The sequence below is a fragment of the Saimiri boliviensis genome, chromosome X (assembly GCF_048565385.1).
Source record: "Saimiri boliviensis isolate mSaiBol1 chromosome X, mSaiBol1.pri, whole genome shotgun sequence".
Taxonomy (NCBI): Eukaryota; Metazoa; Chordata; class Mammalia; order Primates; family Cebidae; genus Saimiri; species Saimiri boliviensis.
The window spans coordinates 135,709,446-135,730,973 of record NC_133470.1 but is presented as its reverse complement, the minus strand read 5'-3'; the positions used below and the strand labels follow the sequence as shown (position 1 = coordinate 135,730,973).

Sequence of the window (21,528 nt, the reverse complement as noted above, 5' to 3'; positions counted from 1 at the left end):
CTTCTCTTAGTTGTTTTATTGCTGCCTCAATTTGTCAGTTTCCACTCTGCCCTGCTCTTCAGAAAAAACAACAAAGACATCTTTTGTCATTCACTTCCTGGAAAGGAATGGATAGATGGGTGGATGGATGCATAAAAATCCTTCCCTGACTGAGGTTTCTGCTTGCTCCTGCCTTCTCTGCATTTCCTAGCATCAGTTTTTCTTTCTCCTCCTTCCTGAGCTCTAAATCACTGTTCAACCAATGGCAATCAGAATTCTGCCTTAAATAAATGCATTGAAATTGAACTAGGAAAGGCCCTTAAATACCTCCTGCTCACATATGAAATACACATCAAATATACTCACTTCTCCCTATCTCCATTGCCACCACCTTAGCCCATGCCAGCATCATCATTGCAATTAACCATCACATGTACATTTCTCTTGTTTTTCCCACTTACGCTTTTGCCCTTTTCCAAATCAGTCACAGTACACCCCTTAGTATGCTATTTCTAGAGTGTATCTGTATTGCATCATAATTTTTATCTGCTTAAAATACCAGTGCCGTTCTATAGCAGTAAAGCTACAGCATTAACTTCTTACCATGACCTAGAAGACACTATCTGGTCTGGCATCTGCCCACCTCTCCTACTTTTATCACCTGCTATTTGGCCTCTTGCTCATTATGCCTCAACCACATTTTATTTTTGAACTTACTGTGCTCTTTCCTGCTCAGGACCACTGCACATGGTGCTCCTTTCCTCCCGCTTGCTGCCTCCCTCTCTCTTGTTTATACTTTAAGTCATAGCTTCAGTTTTGCTTTCCCAGTGGTACCTTCAGTCAGAAATAGATCTCCCTACTGAAGTCTCCCAGATTACCTTTTTTCTTTTCCTTTCTAGAAATTATCATGGTTTTTAATTAAGTGTTGATTTATGAGGTTACTTCTTGACTGTTTATAACGCCAACTATATTGCAAGTTCTATAAAGAGATGAATCATATTGATTTTATTCACGTATGCTTAACAAATATTTCTTGAACACATTTGCTTGAATGCAAAATCAAGTGGACTATTTCAGCCCTATCTTATTCTGTATCTGTATGGCATTTGATAACATCAAAGAATTTAAGCCCCTTTTAGAAATCTTTCCTTTCCTTCTTAAACAATAAATAGTATTTCCTGATATATTTTTTTCTAAGAGTCAGGTCTGGTGTTGAACTCCTGGCCTCTAGCAATTCTCCTGCTTCAGCCTCCCAGAGCACTCAGATTATAGGCGTGTGCTGCCATACCTGGCCTTATGTCCTGATTTTAATACTCTAACCCTAGGTAGTGCCTTTTAGAGTTTCCATGATTATATAACTTCTTAGATGATAACAAACAAAATCTCATCAGCTAGGGGTATAAGTATGCTAGAAATGAGATTACTTTTGCAATATTCATTAAAATAATAATAAAGAATAAATAGCAAATTAGCCAGGCGAGATGGCTCACATCTGAATCCCAGCGTTTTTGGAGGCCAGTGCAGGGGGATCGCTTGACCCCAGGAATTTGAGACCAGCCTGGCCAACGTGGCAAAACCCCGTCTCTACAAAAAATATAAAAATTAACCAAGTCTGGTGGTGTGCACCTATAGTCCAGCTACTTGGGAAGCTGAGTTGGGAGAATTGCTTAAGTCCGGGAGACAGAGGTTGCAGTGAGCCGAGACTGCACCACTGCGCTCCAGCCTGGGTAACAGAACCAGAACCTGTCTCAGGAACAAAAAACAACAACAGCAACAAAAACCACAATAAAATTGAAAAAACTGGGAAAATTGTGAAATAAAGAAATTTAAGGCAGTGACTAGGCTACTAAGCTTTCTCTAACCTTTTGGGTTTTTTAGCAGCCGCATTATTAGGGTTGCTTAGAATCATGTGCCATCAATTAGAAAAAAGAAAAAAAGAAATAGAAAAACCTAGAGACTTTTCCTCTGTCTGGAGACAGATCTCCTGGTTAGGGGGATATGCTCATTCCCACATATTCTGTAATCAATAATCTTCTTGTTTAGGGGGTAGATTGGCTGCATAGCTTCCCACTGACTTTTCCTCCAACCTGCCTCCCACAGAATTGAATTTTGTACATCATTGTAATTATGTACTGTACCTTTACTGGGGAAAAAAGCACAGATTTTTGAAAGCTCTGGCAGTTAGAACCCTCAGCAGGAGCTTTTAGACTCTTCTGAGTGTCTTTGCAGCTCAGCTGTTCTCAAACCTCAGAGCTATGGAAATTCCCACTTGTCTTGCACAGGGGATGGAGACCCATACTGTGTGTATCTATTAAACGAACACATCTTCTGAGGAAAAGAAGGCAATAATTAGTTCTCTTAGTAATCGGTACTTTGTTTTTCTGACTTCAAAATTACCCATATTTTTCAATTAAAAACATTCTAAAGCTATAATCTAACAAAAGATGTTGAAATAGGCTTGTGCATAGAAATCTTTATAATAAAAGCACAGATTATGTGATATTGCTGACAGCACATTTAAATTTTTTTACGCAAATATATGAAGTTGAGAGAAGAGGATTTATGCATATAGTTCGAAGTACAACTACAAATTTACTGTGCTTTTTAATTTTTTAAAGCCTCATAAGAGCTTATTAGCTATATTTAATATAGCTTAACCAGGTGAAAAGAAAATTCCTACAAGCTTTTTTGCCTTCCACATATCATCAAAGGCAATTAGATTGGATAGAAAATTATAAGTCTTCTGTTCCATTAGTATCAAATTATTTTTCACTTTTGCATATTCAGTGGGAAAATCGCATTTTTCTTTATTTTATATGGCGGCAGAGTATTAAGTGTTTTGATATGTAATGCCCCGGTTGTACTATTTTCATTATTTTTGTACATATTAATGCTAGCTCTTACTTCTAGGTGTATATTCTTTTTACCTGAGAAAAAGCTCATTTAATAATTTTGAGATCAGGTAAAAGAAAACTCACCATGACTCATTCTCAAATCCGTGTATTTATATTCTTGTCCCTCTTATTAACTTATCATAATAATCCATTTCTTGTGACAGAATTTCTTATTTCCATCAGTTTTTGCAATAAAATAAGATAAAATAAAACCACCTGAAAATTGAATATTCAGATTAGGTCAGTGGATGTCAATTAATTTTGCTATTGCTTGGTTTTCATTAAATTAAAAACAAATCGAAAGTTAACCCTTTCACTCCCCCCCCCCCCCACATATCAGTAATTCCTAATTCGAAAAGACATCACCACCGTAGACATTTTGATGGCTGTTTTTAGCCTCAAACATGTTTTCAGAAGGGCGTTTTAAAATTCTCGCCTAGCTTTTTAGTGAGATTCTTCTGAGTTTATAGTGCCTTTTGGAGCACACAATGTTATTGTATTCTGTTGTAGACTAAAGACTAGTAGATGGTTGTCCATGTGTAATTTCCACATATTTTTATCTTGGGGAAATATTCTCTACCAGTACATCATTATTTTTCTGATGTAGAATCAGTTTTCAACACTCAGTTTTTTCAAGGCTTCAATTCATAGATTAACTATGGCCCTTTTCTCTCATGACATCTACTGTACAAACATTTTACCATTGACTCCATATAGTAGGTACAATTATATTGATTATTTTGTCCAGTCTAGGTACTCTATTTGCTACAGAAAGTATAAGAATGAATATAGCCAGGCACAGTGGCTCACACCTGTAGTCCCAGCATTTTGGTAGGCCGAGGTAGGCAGATCACGAGGTCAAGATGTCGAGATTATCCTGGCCAACATGGTGAAACCCCATCTCGACTAACAAAAATTAGCTGGGTGTGGTAGCACATGCCTGTAGTCCCAGCTACTCAGGAGGCTGAGGTAGGAGAATTGCTTGAACCCGGGAAGCCACTGCATTCCAGCCTGGCGGCAGAATGAGACTCTCACTCATTAAAAAAAAAAAAAAAGAAAGAAAGAAAGAAAAGAAAGAAAAAGAATGAGTGTAAGTAGGAGAGGTTCTGCCCTCGAGGAGGTCATTGTCTAAAAGAAGCTAAGAAAATTATTTACTTTATAGGATGTCATAAATGCCCCTGCCTTATTTTCATACCTCCAGGTAGACATCTAGTCAGTGTTGACTCTGAATCTCATTTCTGTAGGCAGTTCTGCCTTCTATTAAACTTAAGTCCATTCTCCTTTAATGTGGCTTCATGATCATTCTTTTTGTTATAGTCACAGATACAAAATGATTCTGTATATTCAATGGGCAATGGATCAAAAGAGTAACTATTTGTGAAACATACCTTGTAGCAAATATATATTTGTTACAAGTGTATCTTTTAATTCTGATGAATTCTTAGCATTATATTTTGAAGAGACTGGGGGATCAGTTTTGCTCCCATATGATAGGCCTTAGTGGACTATGTCTTCGAAAGGAAAAGGAAAGGTGATAGAAATAACCCTAAAGGCCACACCTGACTGTAGGAGTGCCATGTGGCCATCTCCGTTTCCTTCACATGTGATTTTTATGTTTGTGCCCTTTTCTTGGTGGACTCTTAGACTAGTTGGGTAGTAGATCAATATTCATGAGCTGCATAGGTAGTGAAGTGCATAAAATTCAAATTAAATGAACAAAACTGTGTCTAACTCTTTGGGGAAATAACCCACTTGTAGTTGCTCTCACTAAAGCTGTCAATGCACTTCTTTTTTTTTTTTTTTTAATATAGTGCAGATCAGCTAAAGAAATGAGAGCCACTTGATGTGATTTGATAGACAAGTACATTGTAACACAAATAAATCCCCTACATAATACAATACCCTGGTCAGCATCCCACAGCACTTCAAGGAATGAATTACAAAACAAAGGATGTCAGTCAGCTAAAATGCTACAAGGGACTACAACTAAAAACAAACACATTTCACTAGAGTTTTTATTTTATTTACTTATATCACTTAGGTGCACTCAAGTGCCTTTATGAGACATGAGCTTTTTAATAATTGTATCCGTGGCTGGGGATGTCGCTCAGTGCTTCCTATTATTTCTAAGCTTAGTTATCTAGGAAGTTTTTTTTACATACTCAAATCCTCTGATGGAGATTCAACTGTTTCTATTAGTATACACTGGTCTGATTGTAAAAATTCACACTTAGGATTGCAAAAATTCTGTGATATGTACTGATTTGTGCCTTTTGTTAAGAGATGCACGTGTATAGCTTGCCTCCTGCATCATCTCTCGATTTTGTTATAATACCATTTTAATGATAACATTTCTAATAGATCTATATTATAAATCAACAATTGTGAAATAGAGCATGATATTTACAGTGGATAATGAGAGCTGTTCTTCACTGAGCCCTGAAAATATATTTCTTAATGGTGAATGAAAGAAAATTTCCATTAGATTTGGGAGAACAGAGAAGGACCCCGATTTCTTCATACTGACAATTTCTGAGGAGAATAAAGAAATGTCATAACAATAATAACTATTGTTTTAGAGTGTTTACATCGTGTCAATTACTATGACAGGAGCGATGCACATAATATCAAATTTAAGTTCTAATGAATCTTGTATAAATGATTTAATGAATGCATTTCCTCATGAGGAAATACTTAGAAACACCAGGTAACTTGCAATAGATCATAAAACTAGAAAGTGAGTTCCAGTGAGGTTGCTCAAATATGTAATCCCCACACTTTGGAAGGCTCAGGTGGGCAGATCGCTTAAGCCCCAGGAGTTCAAGACCAGCCTGGGCAACATGGTACAACCTCATCTCTGGAAAAAAAAAAAAAAAATACAAAACTCAGCTAGGCATGGTGGCATCTACCTGTAGTCCTATATACTCAGGAGGCTAAGGTGGGAAGATTGCCTGAGCCCTGGGAAGTCAAGTTTGCTGTGAGGTGTGATCACCTGACAGCACTCCAGCTTAGGCAACAAAGTGAGACCCTATCTCAAAAAAATAAATTGACAGAAGTGTGGTTCAAACCGAGGTCTGTGTAACTCCAGTATCCCTGTTTCTCATACTGCAACTTATAGTATGGGTCTGGAGAGTACTTCTTTTTTTTTGTTATTGCATTTTAGGTTTTGGGGTACATGTGAAGAACATGCAAGATTGTTGCATAGGTACACACTTGGCAGTGTGGTTTGCTGCCTTCCGTCCCCTCGCCTGTATCTGTCATTTCTCCCCATGCTATCTCTTCCCACCTCCCACCCCTCGTCCCTCCCCTAGTTTCCCCCGCAACGGACCACAACGTGTAGTGCTCCCCTCCCTGTGTCCATGTGTTCTCATTGTTCAACACCCACCTATGAGTGAGAATATACGGTGTTTGATTTTCTGCTCTTGTGTCAGTTTGCTGAGAATGATGGTTTCCAGGTTCATGCATGTCCCTACAAAGGACACGAACTCATTGTTTCTGATGGCTGCGTAATATTCCATGGTGTATATGTGCTACATTTTCCCTATCCAGTCTATCATCGTTGGGCATTTGGGTTGGTTCCAGGTCTTTGCTATTGTAAACAGTGCTGCAATGAACATTCGAGTGCATGTGTCCTTATAGTAGAGTGATTTATAATCCTTTGGATATATACCCAGTAATGGGATTGCTGGGTCAAATGGAATTTCTATTTTTAGGTCCTTGAGGAATCGCCACACTGTCTTCCACAATGGTTGAATTAATTTACATTCCCACCAACAGTGTAAAAGTGTTTCTCTTTCTCCACATCCTCTCCAGCATCTGTTGTCTCCAGATTTTTTAATGATCGCCGTTCTAACTGGTGTGAGATGGTATCTCAATGTGGTTTTGATTTGCATTTCTCTAATGACCAGTGATGATGAGCATTTTTTCATATTTTTGTTGGCCTCCTGTATGTCTTCTTTTGTAAAGTGTCTGTTCATATCCTTCGCACACTTTTGAATGGGCTTGTTTGTTTTTTTCTTGTAAATCTGCTTTAGTTCTTTGTAAATTCTGGATATCAGCCCCTTGTCAGATGGGTAGACTGCAAAATTTTTTTTCCCATTCTATTGGTTGCCGATTCACTCTAATGACTGTTTCTTTTGTCGTGCAGAAGCTGTGGAGTCTGATTAGGTCCCATTTGTCTATTTTGACTTTTGTTGCCATTGCTTTTGTCATTTTGGTCATGAAGTCCTTGCCTACGCCTATGTCCTGAATGGTTTTGCCTAGATTTTCTTCTAGGGTTTTTATGGTGTTAGGTCTGATGTTTAAGTCTTTAATCCATCTGGAGTTAATTTTGGTGTAAGGTGTCAGGAAGGGGTCCTGTTTCAGCTTTCTGCACATGGCTAGCCAGTTTTCCCAACACCATTTATTAAACAGGGAATCCTTTCCCCATTGCTTGTTTTTGTCAGGTTTGTCAAAGATTGGATGGTTGTAGATATGTTGTGTTTCCTCTGAGACCTCTGTTCTGTTCCATTGGTCTATATCTCTGTTTTGGTACCAGTACCATGCTGTTTTGATTACCGTAGCCTTGTAGTATAGTTTGATGTCTGGTAGTGTGATGCCTCCTGCTTTGTTCTTTTTGATTAGAATTGACTTGGCTATGTGGGCTCTCTTTTGGTTCCATATGAAGTTTAAGGTGTTTTCTTTCCAGTTCTGTGAAGAAGGTCATTGGTAGCTTGATGGGAATAGCGTTGAATCTGTAAATTACTTTGGGCAGTATGGCCATTTTCACGATGTTGATTCTTCCTAACTATGAACATGGAATGTTTCTCCATCTGTTTGTGTCCTCTCTTATTTCGTTGAGCAATGGCTTGTAGTTCTCCTTGAAGAGGTCCTTTACGTTCCTTGTTAGTTGTATTCCTAGGTACTTTATTCTCTTTGTAGCAATTGTGAATGGCAGTTCGTTCTTGATTTGGCTCTCTTTAAGTCTGTTACTGGTGTATAGGAATGCTTGTGATTTTTGCACATTGATCTTGTATCCTGAGATTTTGCTGAAGTTGTTTATCAGTTTCAGGAGATTTTGGGCTGAGACGATGGGGTCTTCTAGATATACAATCATGTCATCTGCAAATAGAGACAATTTGATTTCCTCCTTTCCTATTTGAATACCCTTTATTTCTTTTTCTTGCCTGATTGCTCTGGCTAGAACTTCCAATACTATATTGAATAGGAGTGGTGAGAGAGGGCATCCTTGTCTAGTGCCAGATTTCAAAGGGAATGCTTCCAGTTTTTGCCCATTTAGTATGATATTGGCTGTTGGTTTGTCGTAAATAGCTTTTATTATTCTGAGATATGTTCCGTCAATACCTAGTTTATTGAGGGTTTTTAGCATAAAGGGCTGTTGAATTTTGTCAAAGGCCTCCTATGCATCAATTGAGAAAATCATGTGGTTTTTGTCTTTGGTTCTGTTTATGTGGTGAATTACATTTATGGACTTGTGTATGTTGAACCAGCCTTGCATCCCCGGGATGAATCCTACTTGATCATGGTGGATAAGCTTTTTGATATGCTGTTACAATCGGCTTTTCAGTGTTTTATTGAAGATTTTTGCATCTATGTTCATCATGGATATTGGCCTGAAATTTTCTTTTCTTGTTGAGTCTCTGCCGGGTTTTGGTATCAGGATGATGTTTGTCTCATAAAATGATTTGGGAAGGATTCCCTCTTTTTGGATTGTCTGGAATAGTTTCAGAAGGAATGGTACCAACTCCTCTTTGTATGTCTGGTAGAATTCGGCTGTGAACCCATCTGGACCTGGACTTTTTTTGGGTGGTAGGCTCTTAATTGTTGCCTCGACTTCAGATGTTGTTATTGGTCTATTCAGGGTTTGACTTCTTCCTGGTTTAGGCTTGGGAGGATGCAGGTGTCCAGGAATTTATCCATTTCTTCCAGGTTTACTAGTGTACATACATAGAGTTGTTTGTAATAATCTCTGATGATGGTTTGGATTTCTGTGGAATCTGTGGTGATATCCCCTTTATCGTTTTTTATTGCGTCAATTTGGTTATTCTCTCTTTTCTTTTTTATTAATCTGGTTAGTGGTCTATTTTGTTGATCTTTTTGAAAACCCAACTCCTGGATTTATTGATTTTTTGAAGAGTTTTTTGTGTCTCTATTTCCTTCAGTTCTGCTCTGATCTTAGTTATTTTCTGTCTTCTGCTAGGTTTTGAGTTTTTTTGATCTTGCTCCTCTAGCTCTTTCAATTTTGATGATAGGGTGTCAATTTTCGATCTCTCCTTTGTTCTCATGTGGGCACTCATTGCTATATATTTTCCTCTAGAGACTGCTTTAAATGTGTCCCAGAGATTCTGGTATGTTGTATCTTCGTTCTCATTGGTTTCGAAGACCATCTTTATTTCTGCCTTCATTTCATTGTTTATCCAGTCAACATTCAAGAGCAAGTTGTTCAGTTTCCATGAGGCTGTGCGGTTCTGAGTTAGTTTCTGCATTCTGAGTTCTAACTCGATTGCACTGTGGTCTGAGAGACTGTTTGTTATGATTTCTGTTCTTTTGCATTTGCTGAGGAGTGATTTATTGCCAATTATTGGTCAATTTTAGAGTAGGTGTGATGTGGTGCTGAGAAGAATGTATATTCTGTGGATTTGGGGTGGAGAGTTCTGTAAATGTCTATTAGGTTTGCGTGTTCCAGGTCTGAGTTCAGGTCCTGGATATCCTTGTTGATTTTCTGTCTGGTTGATCTGTCTAAGATTGACAATGGGGTGTTAAAGTCTCCCACTATTATTGTGTGGGAGTCTAAGTCTCTTTGTAAGTCTTTAAGAACTTGCCGTATGTATCTGGGTGCTCCTGTATTGGGTGTGTATATGTTTAGGATCATTAACTCTTCTTGATGCAGTGATCCTTTTAACATTATGTAATGTCCTTCTTTGTCTCTTTTGATCTTTGTTGCTTTAAAGTCTATTTTATCAGCGGTGAGAATTGCGACTCCTGCTTTTTTTTGCTCTCCATTTACTTGGTAGATCTTCCTCCATCCCTTTATTTTGAGCCTTTGTGTATCCTTGCATGTAAGATGGGTTTCCTGGATACAGCACACTGATGGGTTTTGGCTTTTTATCCAATTTACCAGTCTGTGTCTTTTGATTGGGGCATTTAGTCCTTTGACATTTAGGGATAGTATTGTTATGTGTGAATTTGATACTGTCATTTTGATGCTACCTGGCTGTTTTGTTGGTTAGTTGTTGCAGATTCTTGATTGTATTGATGCTCTTTTACCATTCGGTGTGTTTTGGGAGTGACTGGTACTGGTTGTTCCTTTATATGTGTAGAGCCTCTTTCAGGAGTTCTTGTAGAGCAGGTTTGGTGGTGATGAAATCTCTGAGTACTTGCTTTTTTGCAAACGATTTTATTTTTCCTTCACTTATGAAGCTTAGTTTGGCTGGATAGGAGATTCTGGGTTGAAAGTTCTTTTCTTTAAGGATGTTGAATATTGGCCCCCAGTCTCTTCTGGCTTGTAGAACCCTGCTGAGAGATCTGCTGTGAGTCTAATGGGCTTCCCTTTGTGGGTAACCCGACCTTTCTCTCTGGCTGCCCTTAGCATTTTCTCTTCCATTTCAACCCTGGTGAATCTGACGATTATGTGCCTTTGGGTTGCTCTTCTTGAGGAATATCTTTGTGGTGTTCTCTGTATTTCCTGTATTTGAATATTGGCCTGCCTTGCTAGGTTGGGGAAGTTTTCCTGGATAATATCCTGAAGAGTATTTTCCAGCTTGGATTCATTCTCTTCATCACATTCAGGTACACCTATCAGACGTAGATTAGGTCTTTTCACATAGTCCCACATTTCTTGAAGATTTTGTTCATTCCTTTTTGTGCTTTTTTCTCTGTTCTTGCCTTCTCTTTTTATTTCATTGAGTTGATCTTCGACCTCTGATATCCTTTCTTCTGCTTGGTCAATTCGGCTGTTGAAGCTTGTGCATGCTTCACGAAGTTCTCGTGTTGTGTTTTTCAGCTCCATCAATTCACTTATATTCCTCTCTATTCTGTCCATTCTTGTTAGCATTTCATCCAATCTTTTTTCAAGGTTCCTAGTTTCTTTGCGTTGGGTTAGAACATGTTCTTTTAGCTCACTGTGGTTTCTTACTACCCACCTTCTGAAGTCTGATTCTGTCATTTCATTACCCTCCTGCTTCTTCCGGTCTGGTTCTCTTGCTGGTGAGGAGTTGTGATCCCTTTTAGGAGGAGAGGTGTTCTGGTTTCGGGAGTTTTCATCCTTTTTGTGCTGGTTTCTTTCCATTTTTGTGGGTTTATCCACCTGTTGTCTTCGTAGTTACTGTCTTTCAGATTGGGTCTCTGAGTGAGCTTCTAGTTCGTGGATGCTGAAGTTACTTCTTTTTTTTTTTTTTTAAGCTTTCCTTCTAACAGTCTGGCCCCTCTGCTGTAGGACTGCTGAGGTCCTCTCCGGGCCCTGCTTGCCTGGGGGTCACCTGCAGCAGCTGCAGAACAGTACGGGTTGCTGCCAGTTTCCTCTTCTCCTGTCTTTGTTCCAGAAGGATGCTCGCCTACTGTCAGTCTGTTCTCTCCTTTATGAGGTGACTCTTTGTATCTATGGGGGTCAGGGAGCTACTTGAGGAGACAGTCTATCTTTTACTGGGGCTTAAGTCCTGAGTTGTGAGCTCCATTGTTCATTCAGAGCTGCTGGGCAGGTACGTTTATATCTGCTGCAGCTGAACTCATAAACCGCTGTGCTTGCTGTGAAATGCTCAACCCAGAGCATTTTCAATTACTGTTTTTGTTGTCGTTGTTGTTGTTTTTGGGAGTGTGGGGTGGGACCAACTGAGCCTCATCATCTGGCTCCCTGAAGAGTCTTTTTTTTTATTTTTTAAGTTGAACGACCCCGCGTTCCAGTTGCTTGTTGAAAAGGCGCCGGGATCTCCAGTGCTGTGACTCACTGAGCCGGCTCAAACAGTGGCGCCAAGGTTCCTGGCAGTTTTTTTGCCTAGGAATCTCCTGGCCTGGCTCGCTGTTTCAGATGAATGGGCAACTCTGCCGTCTCAGGGCTCCAATCGCCAGCTAAGAGGGCTCCCAGACCAGTGGCTTTTGTACAGAGAACTGCCGCACCAGGGCGTGGTCACAGCAGCCACGCGGGCCGAATCAGCCCCGCGGGGGCCAAAACAGCCGCACCGGCCAAAACAGCGGCACTGGCGACCCCTCTGCCTGGGTATCTCCTGGTCTATGGGCAATAAAAATTCGTCTGGAAATGTGGCGTCCTCTCACCCTCTGCACTTTCACTGGGAGCTGACGTCCTGAGCTGTTCTTAGGCGGCCATCTTCCCAGCATTGGGAAAACTATGCATCTTCTTGTTGACCCAACATTTTACTGAATATTATGTTTCCTATTTATATGAATAAAGGCATTCATTCATTCATTTTACAGTTGTTTATTTTCAGAATCACTTTCATCTTTATCACCTGCCATGTATAAAAACCTTATGTACGAGATGAATCAATGAAGAATTTTTGCCAGATCAAAGGGCAACTTTGAACCCCTTACAGTATACAACTTCTTCCCAAAAGCAGGCTAATGATAGACTAATACCTAGTAATAGTGGTTCAACAAAGTTAACTCCCTCACATTTCTGGTTTGACATTATAACTGAAGACATTATTTTGTGGAAGTAAAGTATTACTATCAGCTATTAATTGTGTTGAATAGATAATTGTCTTACTTGGGAAAAGATCTGGAAAATGGTGAGTTAGCTAAGGAGTGCTTTACAAATCAATCAGCACATATTTGAATGTCTGATATACTCAGGACTCTTTGCTGTGTGCTCCACAAGATGCAGTTTTTTACTCCTTTCTCCTTTTTTTTCTCCCATAGCGTGTATTCAGATAACTCCCAAATCTGTCAACTCCAATACTTCTAACCCCTTGAACTGTAGGTTCAAATGGTAGCAGATATCATAATAATACAAAAAACTCAACATGTGAAGGAAGGAATTTTATTATTTCCCTATCATGCAGGTATCAGTTTACTATTTTTAAGAGGATTGGAGAGGGATCAAGGAGAACATTTAGTCTATGTTAGTAATCCAGACTTGAAGTACCTAAAATTATGTGTTTCTATATGGTGAGCCTGGAAAATAAGGGACAACTCTCAGAAATTCTACAGCTTAAAATATTGGTAAGATTGGTATTATTATAAATAACATTGTATTTGCTATTAGTTGAACATCACTTCAAGATCTGGAGTCATGAATGGGAAAATAAGAGTATCATGCTTAGAAGTAAGATGCCCTATTTGATGTCAGAGAAGATGGACAACTCAGTTTATGTAAATGCTAATAAAAATTTTTGGTAGCAGCCAGGCAATACTTTGCCTTTATGGAGCTAGTACTTTTTACTCTACCTTCTCAAAGCTCTAGAGGCAGAGCCTAAAAACGAAGAAAGTAAATGTTCTGAATCATTTATTCTGACTGCCTTCTTTTTATCAAAACAAGACCACTTTACAGGAATTTCTGCCACTTTACGACAGGGAAACGTAAGACCAGAAAATTAGGCAGACCATTTTCACACAGTCAATCACGTGTCAGTTTCTAAATTCAGTCTTAATTGATTGACATTGCTACTAAGCTACGCCTACCTGCCTTTGCTGCCTTAGTTCCTGATTGGCTTACTGGACTCTAAGTAGCAGCAGATCAGGGAAAGCAAATCCATCTATTCTCATTCCCTGAAACAAGCAAACAAACAAGTGACAAACTGTACCAAATTAGCACCTCCTTCTACCTTCATAATTGCCAACATTGTTCTGCCTCACAACAGACTTCAAACTTTGGAGCCATCTTTGATTTTCTCCTGCTATAACTCTCCATTGATTCTTCCTTAATTCTATCTTTTATATCCTTGGTTTTCTTTCTCTCCTTATTGTCATCATGCTACCTCATTACCTGTTTCTTGCACCATTTTGCTAACTTACTGATGGTTTCACTGCCATTAATCTCTCTTTCAACCAATCATAGTTACCGTTCCTAATAAGACTCAAAAGTCAGTGTGGGATAGCGATGGAGAGTCTGGGATCTGCAGCTCAAAGGCCTGTGTTCAAATCTTCGGCTTTCTAACATACAGTTTGACTTTGTGCAAGTTACTTACTATTTCTGTTTTACTTTTCTCATCTTTGGGATGAAAATAATGATAATAACCTTTTCCTAGGATAGTTTTGAGAATCAAATCAGTTAATAAATATATAAGGCAAATGTTGAAAAGTGTCTTTTCAGCATGAAGTACTTAATAAATGTTAATTGTTGTTATCATTGTTACCATCATTATCAAAGCATGCTTTGGTCACGTTATTTTAATTGGAGCTGATATTTTTATAAAAAAGATGAAATCCATGTTGTCTTAATTTGTAGGCCAAACATTGCAGGCCAGTACAAAACCTGGAAAGGAAAAGAATATAATTGAAGGCCCATGATATTGGAACTGAAGAAGACTAAAAGCCCACAAATCTCTAAGGGTTTTGTTCCTTGTCCATCTGGGACCAAGGGCACCCTGATGAACAGGACCCCTCTAAGCTCTGCAAAGTATAACCAGGAGAGCAAGTGGATGGTCACTAGCAGCTGCTGAAAGTAGCTCTATGGCTTTTTTAGTCATCAGGGGGACTAAAAAAAAACTACTCCCTAAACATAAGATGATAGAAAACATGCTTCAGTGCTAGTGATGGCCAGTTACCAGTAAAAGGAAAGGAAAAATAAAGTGGGGAGGGATTTGGAGACAGAGGTGGAGGCAGAAATGACGGCAGAAAAATAGATAAGAGAAACTCAGCGTGATTCCCACACAGACATACACAAAGGGACCTGCAAATTCATGGAGACATAGACGTTAATGTGATTAGCTTCCACTTCTGTGGCCTTTACCTGGACTCTTTAGATACTTGGTTTCAAATTGTGCCCCTAGGTATATACGTCATATATACCTAGCCTATAAACCTTGTCTCACACCATTCTCTCACTCTCTAGTCCCCTTTTTGTTTTTTTGAGACAGGGTCTCACTGTGTTGCCCAGGCTGGAGTGAAGTGGCACAGTCGCGCTCACTGCAACCTCTGCCTACCAGGCTCCAGCGATTCTCCGGTCTCAGCCTTCTGGGTCGCTGGGGTTACAGGCACTGCAGCACCACCATGCCTGGCTAATTTTTATATTTTTAGTAGAGACGGAGTTTCACCATGTTGGCCACGCTGGTCTCAAACTCCTGACCTCAAGTGATCATCCTGCCTCTGCCTCCCAGAGTGCTGGGATTACAGGACTGAGCCACTTCTTCCTTTTCGTGTCAGTTCTGTGTGTGCTTAAATTGATACATGCATGTACACACCTGTACATACGTTTTTTCATTTGTATTTCCTCTGCGGCGAAGCCTTAATGAAACACTGTAATCGTAAGAGTTTAAAGCTTTTTTTCTTCTTCCAGTAAACACCTCCAGAACTTATTATTTTTTTTTTTTTTTACTTATCTAAAATCATGTGCTGGCTTTTTCACCAGCTGTAGTTTTCAAAGGTTGAGTTTCTGACTGTATTGTAAGCTTTTTGTGAATAGGTGGACAACTTGTACAATAATACCTTGACCAGATAAAAGTTAGTCGTAAGTGGTGAGACCTACGAAAATATAGTAACAGGTAGATATTTCATCATACTGTTGTATATCTGCATGTGAAAAGCATGCATATTGGAGGATTCGTAGAAGGAAGAGGTTCCTATTCGGAGAAGCAGATGTTCATGGTTAATGGGCAAATTTGAAGAAAAAAAATAATGGACTGTGTCTTGATTCTGTATCAGAGGAGATATGGTCTGCCCAACAGCTCATCTGCTGCTTTTGAAAGGTATTTTGTGGTTTAAAAACTTTTGTTTGTGTTGTCAAATCTCTTCATGTTTTTTACTGATACCTTGGAGTCTAATCTTTACTTGGCATTTGTAATTAAAGAAGTAGGCTATACATACAAAAAGAAATATAATTTGGATTGTTAATAATTGCTCTTCATTGTGTGTATGTGTTCATGTGTGTCTACCCTCTCACCTAACCTCCTTCCCAGAATTTATTTTGTGAAGGAAAACTACTTGAGTAACTTGGAGCTATAGGACATTAAAAACTAAAAAATATTATCATAGTAACTATACCAAGTGGAATATTTAATGTTCACCAATGTTATAAAACAAGTAATTAAAACCAAAGTTGAACTGTATAGAATTCTTCCATAATGTACTTGAAAGTAAGTTCATGTGATTTTACTATCATCTAATTACTTAACATCAACATCTGTCAAGTAGGTGAAATTCTTTAGAGTATATATAAATAATGTATTTTACGAATAGAAATAATAAGTTTAAAATGATCAATCAGAGCTGGTCTTCTGATTTCAAACAGCATAGTGATAGGTAATTTCTTAGGAAATGTTCCACTATATTTTCTGTCATCATGTACATCTTTTATCCGTGGCCGAACTATTCACTCAACTCAATTTAATGTTTATAAATTTTCTTAGCTCACCTGAGAGACAGATTTTGGCCGTTTGAATGCTATTGATAGCTAATGATTATGCAATTAACATATAACAACTGTTCAGCTTCAATAATATTTTATTAATGCTATAAGGATGATTTATTTTTAAAAAACCTATACAGCAACTGCTTTTTAAACTTTGATAAAATATTTCTTTGGAATGTTTAAAACAAAGTATTTTTAAATTCCCAGACCAAATTCACTTTATGCAGAAATGTTACAGTGTTGTCTGTGAAATTATCTCCAGTAAAGAGATAAAATAAAAGGCATTAAATGTGTATTCTCATGGAGTATTTCTTATCTTTCAGATGAGCTCCGTAAAAATGTTACAGCCTCGTCTCAGTAGTATCCTTTTCAAGCTCACATTTGAAGAACACGTAAACAACATCAAACCAAGCATCATAGCAGTAACTCTTGCCTGCGAAGAACTGAAGAAAAGTGAAAGCTTTAACAAACTTTTAGAGTTGGTTCTTCTTGTTGGAAACTACATGAACTCAGGCTCAAGAAATGCCCAGTCTTTGGGTTTTAAGATCAATTTCCTTTGTAAGGTAAGATGACATTTTATAATGCTAATTTACAACAGTAATCTTGTCTATGAAAGAGGATACTACAAATAGCAATAGTGCATAAATCACAACATTGTATGCTTAAAAAGGGTGAATTTTCTGGGATGTGAATTACACCTGAATTCGAGCAAATAAATTTTTAAAGTATTAGTAAAATCTAAAAGACTTAAAAATTATTTTGGAACATATTACTTAACACTTGCTGATTATCTTTTGCTGAAGTTTATAGACAAAAAACATTTCACTTTTATAAAATAGATGCAATATTGGCCAGGCATGCTCACTCACACCTGTTATCTCAGCACTTTGGGAGACTGAGGCAGGCAGATCACCTGGGGTCAGGAGTTTGAGACCCAGCCTGGCTAATATGGTGAAACCCCATCTCTACTTAAAATACAAAAAGTAGCCGAGTGTGGTGATGGGTACCTGTAATCCCAGCTACTCAGGAGGCTAAGGCAGGAGCATATCTTGAACCTGGGAGATGGGGGTTGCAGTGAGCCAAGATCATGCCACTGTACTCAAGCCGAGCCCACACAGCGGAACTCTGTCTCAAAAAATAAAATAAAATAAAATAAAATAGATACAGTATTGTATTTCATTTACATTATTACTTATGTCTTTCTAGAAAGTATCTGAGAAGCTAAATTTAATGAGGCAAATAGCTAGCAATTTTTAAGATAATAATACTCTTCAATGTAAAGTAGTATTGTACCCTGGTATCTAGTGCATTAACTAAGAGGTAAAAAAGAAAATTGAATGATAATCATTTTGTTTTGATTGGACCATTTAATAATAATACTTTTGAGACTTAATTCTTATGAAAAGCAAACAAAGAAACAGAGAAGTCCAAAAGGGCTTGTGTATGTCCATTTTTAGGCTAGAGCAAACCACCTTATTCATGAAAAAGAAATCTGTCTGTTATAGAAGCCTGAACAGACTCTGAGGTGAAGGCCTGTAAGAAAGCTAGAGATGAAAATAAATCTGAAAACAAACAATCCATCTTTGAAATCTCACCATTCTTTCACTTTTTTTCCTCTCACATCTGAAAACATTGCAGAACTTTTGTTAGTTCTTGAAGTATATTATAATGAGAATCCCAAATCTAGCAATGGATATGAATTTCTTTTCTATTCATGAATCAAATTGATGTGTATTACATATATATTGACTAGCATTTTGATATGTATCAAAAATGATTTGATCTTGGTAGTTCTAACCCAAATTTTGACATAAAGAATAACATTCATAGATAATAGGATATACAATAGAATTGTGAGTATCTGTTTACTCCCGATATATTTTTGAGGGCGGTTAGGAAAGAGAACAGGGAAAATAGGGAAGATTATCTGGAAATGCTAGATTTTGGGAAGGAAACATTTTTTACCCCCACCCCTTGTGATATTTGGGGACACGTAAAATCATTTCATAATGCCAGAGGGAATAAAGCAATGCTTGTAATAAACTGTACTAAATCAGGCCAGATTTATAGGATAAAATACAGTATTTAGGACTTTAGCATTGTATTGCATAGCATATACCCAATGTTAATAGAGTCATCTCTTTACCGTGGTGCTACTTGGCTAGAGTGCATGCTCTATACACAGTGAGTGAATCTAGAAGTGTTCTCGCTTGACAACTATAAAAAGATTATAAGTTAAAAGAAAATATTGTTAGAAATTTATATTAGATACCTATTTTACATTTAATTCATATAAAATATTTTAAATGAGCCATTCTAATTTGAAGAAATATATACTTTATAAGTGTCTTAATTTCACACTATTCAAATTAATTACATGAACTGATTTCTTTGAACCAAGAATGGATAAGTCATTTACACATAGGAAGAAAAGATTACGTTAATCTCACAGAAGGATTTTACAGTTACATCTTATATTTTGGAGAAAGGCTTCTCTTTCTGTCATCTACCTGTCAAATAAAAGTTCTTCCACACAGCGCTGATCTGACATCTATCACTAGAGATATGCTCAAAGGATTCAGCACAAAGATTTTTGCCAACTTCAAATAAAATAAAAAATAATCTTTTGGGAAATACGATCATGTAGCAATAGGTATTCCAAAAGTGAAAGAAGTGAAGGGTTTAAAATTTGTCCCCCACCCCACCCCCTGCTTTTCAGTAAGATTTTTATCTTCTGGGAAATTTCTAGGAAAACACTTGTCATTTAGAAAGGGAAATATTATATACATGCATGATATTCCCGGAATGTCTAGAATTCAAAGGATGTTCCTGGAATACAAAGGATCGTGAGTAGATGTAAATGTCTAAAATGACAGAAATTTTCAGAAGCACATAGAAATAGTTAGCTTAGGTCTGTATTCTGTTTGAAATAGAATTAACTAACTACTGATGTACGATTAGCTAGAATTGCTGTTTAATTTCAGTTGTATTATGAAAGATTACTTGGTTGATTTTTCTTAGTGATTGCTTTCTTAAAGAAAATAGCAAGGGGAATTTCCCTCATAGAACACTGATTATGCTCTAAAAATGATACCGTTTACTCTTAAATTTTTCTAGTGATAATTTCCTTTCTCAGTGATTTTAAATCTGTAATCCAAGGCTTTTAACAAGAAGCTATAGAGTATATTAAAATATTCACCTAGGCTAAAAGGAGGCATGTTATACATGGTTAAATTTATCAGATATATCTTGAATAGTTAGGTAATACAAAAATTTCAGATGATCACAATCGGCTGCTATGGCATTAGGGAAGAAAAGGAAAACAGATGGGTTAACCAAAATGTCAACACTAAAGGGTATCCTTATTTTAAGTACTACCCTCACCACAAAATGCTTTGTTAATTTGTAGCAGTGCATTATCACTTTGTGAGTCACCAAACCAGTGTGCTGAACTGTGATAAAATTCATTTCAATGAAAATGAGCACCCAAAGTTAGCTTAGTCTGTTGGTTATTAAAATTCTAACCGATAGAAATGATACACTTCAAGGCCATTTGTTTTTTTTGTTGTTGTTTTTTTTTTTCAATATGAAATAGCAAATATAATCTGCATCAGGACAAAACACTTAAAAATACTTAGCATTCCCTATATACTAAGCTTTGTGGGTTTATCAAATAAGAGTCTTTTTTTTTGCAAGTAACAGAAAGTGACTCTGCCTGATTCAAGCGAAAAGTGAAAATTACTGGAAGGGTATGAAGTAACTCAACCAGAAACTGAGGAAAGAGTAAAGAACTTGGCCTTTAAAAGAACAGCAACTGTGACAGCTTTGTGAATTCAGGTAGCAGAAATGAATGAAAAGTCCTTTGGGATGTATTGGCTCCAGCCATTTTCCTTCTCCTTTCCCTATGTTTGATTCAAATTCAAATGATGAAGAGAGCCTATTGAGCCCAGTGTGGATGATAAGAACCTTGATTGACAGTGCTACCAAAACTACTTGCCATGGAAGATTGGTTATGCCCTAAAGGGTGCCATTACCAAAGGTAGGGATACCAAAGGTTAGGAGCAGGTAAAAGGATATCAAGCAGCTACAAACAAATACCAAATAAAACAGATGATATCTTCATCAGAGGCCTACAAACATGGTAGGAGATATACAGAAACCTCAAGAAGCTTGTAGTACAACTGAGTAGCCAGGAAATATGCATATAGAATGTTATGCAGTGTCACAAAGCACACTGTCAATGAGGGCAAAAATAAATGGCCACTGAGAATAGCAGGAGTTCAGGGGAGGAAGGAATCTTCGGTGTTTGGGCAGCGCTGGTAAATTGAAAAAGAAGATTCTTGAAGGATAGGTAGGATTAAGAATCCATAACCTCACACGAGGGCAGAACCTACGTTTTAACTTACATTTTACTAATTACTAGCCACGTTTTCATGACGAAGTCACTTACCTTCTCTGAATCTCAATTTGAGATTGAATATTTGAATATTTCTTGAATATTTCTCCTTTCCCTTCTTGTATCCGTTTTGGACTTCCTTGCGTTGGGCTTGCCTTTCTCTGGTGCCTCCCTGATTAGCTTAATAGCCAACTTCCTGAATTCTTTTTCAGGGAAATCAGGGATTTCTTTTTGGTTTGGATTCATTACTGGTGAGCTGGTGTGATTTGATGGTGGTGAGGGGGGCGGGGGGGTGTTGAAGAGTCTTCTTTTGTTGTATTACCAGAGTCCGTTTTCTGGTTTCTTCTCATTTGGGTAGGCTCTCTCAGAGGGAAGGTCTAGGGCTGACGGCTGGCATTGTTTTGTCCCATGGGGTGTTCTCTTGATGTAGTACTCTCCCCCTTTTCCTATGGATGTAACTTCCTGAGAGCCAAGCTGCAATGATTGTTGTCTCTTCTAGGTCTAGCTACCCAACTAGTCTACCTGGGTCTGGTCTGGTCCTGGGGCTTATCTGCACAGAGTCCTGTGATGTGAACCATCTATGGGTCTCTCAGCTGTAGATACCATTGCCTGTTCCCATAGAGGTGGTGGGGGAGGGGAGGGCATGAAATGGGCTCCCTGAGGACTCTTAGCTTTGGTAGTTTAATGTTCTATTTCTGTGCTGGTTGACTTCCTGCCCGGAGGTGGTGATTTCCAGAGAG

At 38.0% G+C, this 21,528-nt stretch overlaps 1 protein-coding gene across 5 annotated transcripts in view; it reads left to right on the top strand.

The window, feature by feature from the left end:
• The window catches only part of DIAPH2 (diaphanous related formin 2), a 914,837-nt gene that overhangs the window by 417,770 nt on the left and 475,539 nt on the right, over positions 1 to 21,528 (top strand). For all 5 annotated transcript variants that reach the window (XM_074391645.1, XM_074391644.1, XM_074391643.1 and 2 more), the window contains one exon: positions 16,716 to 16,955. In XM_074391645.1, coding sequence (XP_074247746.1) covers positions 16,716 to 16,955 — 240 coding nt within the window. The remainder of the gene's footprint in view (positions 1 to 16,715; positions 16,956 to 21,528) is intronic.